At 39.5% G+C, this 5544-nt stretch overlaps 1 protein-coding gene across 1 annotated transcript; it reads left to right on the plus strand.

The window, feature by feature from the left end:
- The first annotated feature begins 616 nt into the window (after positions 1-616).
- On the plus strand, positions 617-5220 carry LOC132185743 (uncharacterized). The gene is made up of 3 exons (XM_059599518.2): positions 617-758; positions 932-975; positions 4156-5220. Exon 3 carries the CDS (start codon positions 4266-4268, stop codon positions 5049-5051), a length of 786 nt encoding a protein of 261 aa, XP_059455501.2. The 5' UTR covers positions 617-758; positions 932-975; positions 4156-4265; the 3' UTR covers positions 5052-5220.
- The last annotated feature ends 324 nt before the right edge of the window (positions 5221-5544 follow it).

Below are 5544 nucleotides of genomic sequence, written 5' to 3' on the forward strand. Positions count from 1 at the left end.
GATTCAAATAGATTCAGTCAATCATGACCAAAAGAATGAGGAGGACGCCTAGATGGTGGTATGTCATGCAATCAGATGGAAGGAGTAGGACCGCTAAAAATGACTAAATTTCAAAAACCTAAACAAAATTATAATCTAAATTTAGATGCATTTATTATGAGGACCCTATATAAAATAAATTTAGGTTAGTTGTTTCATTTTTGTCCTTTTTTGTTTATAACATAAGTTCATAATCTAAATTTCAATAAACCTAAACAAAATTATAATCCAAATTAAAATGCATTTGTTATGGAGATCCTAAATAAAATAAATCTAGATTAGTTGTTTTATTTTTGTCATTTTTTGTTTATAACGTAAGTTCATAATTTAAATTTCAAAATCCTAAAAAAAATTATAATTCAAATTTAAATGCATTAGGGTGAGTAAATACCCGCCCAACCCGATGAACTGCCCCGAACCTCCCATTTTCTCTAAGAAAAACGCGGTTCCGGGTTATATTTTGGGTTACCCGCACGGGGCGGGTCGGCCTACGGGTTATGTTTTTTACACCCATCGGGTATCGACCCGACCCCGCCAATATAACCTAACCTGAAATCCCAAATATCTCCCCCCGCATCTCGCTCTTGTATCTCATTCTTAACTCACGCACGCAGCCTGCACCGGTCCACCCTCCAGACCCATTTTCTCTCATCTCACGCAGCTCAGGTTCCATCTGCGCCGCTCCCGCTCACTCTTCGTACACCGGAGCTCCGATCAAGGTTTGTTTCTTTCATTCTCTCTCTTTCGCTCTCTCTCTTCCGCTCTCTCTTTCGCTCTCTCTCTCTCTCGCTCTCTCTTCCGCTCTCTCTCTCTCTCGCTCTCTCTCTTTCTCTCTTTCGTTCTCTCTCTGTCTCAGTCTTTGTTTCTAACAAGTTAATTTCAATTATTTCAGATAAACCTCTCTCTCTATCTCAGATTTTCAGCCATCGACCTCAGGTAAAAACTTTGATTTAGGCTTTCTTAATTAGTTTTGATTTATGCATGTCTTATTTTATTTTTCATACAAGAATCCTACTGTAAATGAGAAAGTGTGCATTTATACTTTGTATTGCATTGCAGTGTTTTATAAATTTTTTTTATGTTTTCCTACAACAAATTTTTACTAGGGTTTTATTGCTTAATTGCAAGCTAAAATTAATTCGAAGTCTTTGTTCACTTTGGGCTTGTGGTTGTTTGATTGAGATTGATGGTGGGTATTGAAAATTTTAGATCTTTCTCACTGTAAGTTTGTTGATAACTGAGAACAGGGTTTTTGAGCTGATTTGATAGGTGCTGGTTCAAGATGATATATATATATATATTGAAATTATATGGATTAAATAGTAAAAGATATGTCATTCATATGAAATTTGGTGTGCATGTTGAGTGATAACAGAATGTGTAATCCTAGTTCATCTCTCCCACCAAGACCTAAAAAATCTGAGCAAACATCAATGGTTTGGAAACATTTTACTAGGGTGGAGGGGTTTGATCCCGAGGATCCTAAATCACAATGCAATTATTGTAACAAATTGTTTAGTTGTCATACTAAAAGGGTAGGTACTTCAGCCATGTTAACACATTTGAGGAATACTTGCAAAAAATATCCCCGGAGGTTTGATAAAACTGATAAGTCACAATCAAAACTAAGTTTTGAGGTTGAGAGGGAAGACAAACGGGAGTGGGAGAAGGATCTATGGGTAATTTGGTGATTACCAAATACAATGCTACGAAAATAAGGTTATCAATTGCTAAGATGATAATTAAGGATGAGTTGCCATTTAGGTTTGTGGAAGGTGAAGGGTTTTAGGATTTTGTGAAGGCAGTTGAGCCTAGGTTTTCAATTCCTTCTCGTTATACTGTGATGAAGGATTGTGTTAAGCTCTTCTTGTCCGAGAAGGAAAATTCGAGGGCAATGTTCATGACAACCGGTGCTCGGGTTTGTCTTACCACTGATACGTGGACTTCGGTGCAGAACCTTACTTACATGGTAATCACCTCTCATTTTATTGATAGTGATTGGAACTTGCACAAAAGAATTTTAAAATTTTGTTTAATTCCTAATCACAAAGGTGATACCATTGGGGAGATGATTTTATCGTGTATGCTTGAGTGGGGTATTCGTAACATTTTCACTATCACAGTTGACAATGCTACTTGCAATGATGCCGCTTTGGAATACGTGAAAAAGAGAACTTGTAATAAGGAGGGCGCCATATTAGAGAGTAAATTTATGCATATTATGTGTTGTGTACACATACTAAATCTTATTGTGACTGAGGGTTTGAAAGAGGTTGATGACTCCATTGTGAGGGTTAGAAGTGCGGTGAAGTATGTGAAGTCTTCACCTTCAAGATTTGAGAAGTTTAAGGGTTGTATTGAAAGAGAACGACTTACTTTCAAGGGTTTGTTGTGTCTTGATGTTCCAACTAGATGGAACTCTACATTTTTTTTATGTTGGAAGGTGCTGAAAAATGTCGATCCGCTTTCCGACTTGTGGACGAGTTTGATAAAAACTTTAATACTACGTTGAACGAGGAAAAGAAAGAGAGGGTTTGGGACCTCCTACATGTGTTGATGGGAATCGTATTAGAATTTTTCTCAAGTTTCTTAAAACTTTTTTATGATGCCACAAGCAACTTTCGAGGTCTTTGTATTGTACATTTAATATGTACTTCCAAGAAATTTGTGGCATTCAAATGCATTTGCAAGAGTATATTAATAATGGTGATCATGTATTGAGTGCTATGGCGGAGAAGATGATGATGAAGTACAATAAATATTGGGGGTTGTGTGAGCTATGGAACGACGGTTCTCTGTCGAAGCCAAAGCCTTCTGCTTCACGGCAAAGGAGGGATCCACTAATTTGCGGCTTGAGGAACGGAGGAAGGGTTTCGTTGTGGTCATCAGAGTGGGGTCATAGAGTGTGGTGTGGTTGGTAGCTAGGGTGGAGGCTTCTCAGTCTCAGGTGAAGGAAGGTTCGGTCACATACTTTCATGAGGATGAAAATAGGTTGATGGTTCGGGAGGGTTGCAACAAGGCGGGCAGATTTTTAGAGGTGGCTGTTGAAGCGGATGGTGGTCGGAAAGGTACTATTTGGCTCCCAGAGGGCTGAAAGGGGTGGGGTTGGCGCCGTTTCGTGGGTGAGATGAAATGGATGTTGGAGTACCAAGGTGGAAAGTTCAGGTCTGCTACTTCCGAGTTTCCTTCTCTGCCGGGGAAGCAGGTAGAGGGGGTGAAGTGTTTGCGTCTTCTGGTGATGTAGGACAGCTCAACTGAGCCTCACTCGGCTCACACTTGGGTAACCCGAGCCACACTCCCGGGACAAGTTTAGAGTCTAGGACCCAGGATCAACTGCCAAATGTTTTGACTACCGAATATGATCGCCGAGACTTATACCCTAGCACGCGTTCTCTCACAAACCTTCGCACTCCCAAGCCACACTCGGCTAATCAGTGTAATGGCAGACAAAGTCAAATGGACACCCGAAGATGCAGAGGAAGACTAAAATATTAGTCTGATTGGCGCCACTACAAGGGGAATGTTGCACACCCATGCTAACAGCCTAGCCATCCCCTTTTGTCTAGATTATTTTATTTCCCATCTTCCATTGTCTAGAATAGTTTATATTATTGCACCCATCATTGCAGGGTTTTGGATTATTGGTCGGTTGATTTGATTCTAGGGTTTTGGATATGCTTCTGGTCAATTTGATTTGTCGAGGAATTGAGAAATCAGAGGAGATTTACATTGATATGTTCTTTTCTGTCTCATGACTTTGTTTCAATATAAGTTGAGGAACCTTTTTTTATAATTGAATTAGGCGCTATGAACTATATATAAGCTCGTGTTTTCGATCGGTTTTGAATTGCTGAAAAGCTTGGTATGTTTTTCTGGTTGTCAATTTGGCATCTGTAATTTGTTCAATGTGCAGTCATGTCTGGTTTTATTTTTTTTTGGCTTTTTATTACATATATAATCAAAAGAATTTTGTTCCGAGTGTGTCATGTTGAGTGTGTTTAGCGATATGTGCTTTGTGTTCCTGTCTAATTTTGAGTTGTGAGGTTTCGGACATTGTTTACCCAGAAATGTGAATATTTGAAAAATGGGAATGACTTGTGAAAGTCTTGCATGCAGGTTGTAGCAGGATCTGGGTGGTATTGGTATCAAGTTAGAGCTTGGGGTATTGCGTTTGCTTGTGAGATTGGAAAATTCTGTATTCTTGTTTAGATATTGAAACATAGAACATGTCTAGTAAGAAGGAAGAGAAAGGCCAGGCTGCGGCTGAAAGAATCAAGGCAGCAACCTTGAGTGCAGCAAAGGGTCTTAGTCGTGCTCAGGCTGAAAGGGCAGCGACTGCTGCAGCCCGAAATGTTAATGCTTATGGGCAGAAGGAGGAAGGACCTAGTAGATGGCAAGAGAAAAGGGAAGCAAAGAGGCAGATGTATCTGAATAGTACTGAGAAGGCTGTGAGATTGGGTGAAAGAAAAGACCTTAAGGCTTCTATGTCCACCGTGAGTGGTGTGGCTTCACAGTGCCAGAAGTGTTTTGAGAGTGGGCATTGGACCTATGAATGCAAAAATGAACGAGTTTACATCTCCCGACCCTCACGGACCCAGCAGCTCAAGAATCCCAAATTGAGGATGAAGGTGTCAATCTCTTATGATTTAGATAATAATCCAGATGTTAAGGAGGAGAAAGCCGAAAAGAGCTCTAAGAAAAGCAAAAGGAAGCATCGGTCAGATTCTGATTCTGGTAGTGATAGTGAGGCTTCAGTTTTTGAGACTGATAGTGGGGCATCATCAGTTACGGGATCAGATTCTTCTTCAGAGGAAAGTAGTTCGGGTTACAGTTCATCATCTGATTCAGGAGAGGAGAGGCGGCAGCGGAGGAAGAAAAAGAAGCAGAAGAGGGGAAGGCGTAAGAGGTACAGCACATCTTCTGAGTCTTCTGATTCGGACTCGGCTTCAGAGTCTGATTCTTATGATAAGAGCAGTCGCAGGAAGAGCAGGAGGCATGGCCGAAGGCGCTGAAGGATTTCCTCTTAACAGTATGGAGCATTGTATTGCAGTAATATTTGCCTTTTCTGTTTTAGTGCTCTCATATTATCTTTACAGTTTTTAGTATACATTTATCTTTACGACGTTGTCATGGAAGTAATAGTAATAGTGCCATATGAATAAATGTGAAGTATTACATTTATGGTGAGTTGTTATACCACTAGTGGAGGGCGCTCGACCTCCTCTCACTATATATGAAGGACAATTGTCTGCCCCTCAATTAATCTCTCCTCTTTTGTTTTGTTTTGTTTTTTATGTTTTGTTTTGTTTTTTTTTTTTTTTTCTAAAAAAAAAAAATTTAGGAAGAAACTATAATTTTATAATGAGCTCAATTATGCCATTATCAATCACTTAGTTGTTATGTCGTGGTTAACATGTGCATGGAACTTTTTGTGTCAAATAATTATTGTTAGAGAAGTTAACAAAATCCGTTAATTTGACATGTCAACACCAAACACGTGTCATA

The sequence above is a fragment of the Corylus avellana genome, chromosome 7, assembly GCF_965113065.1.
Source record: "Corylus avellana chromosome 7, dhCorAvel1.hap1.2, whole genome shotgun sequence".
Taxonomy (NCBI): Eukaryota; Viridiplantae; Streptophyta; class Magnoliopsida; order Fagales; family Betulaceae; genus Corylus; species Corylus avellana.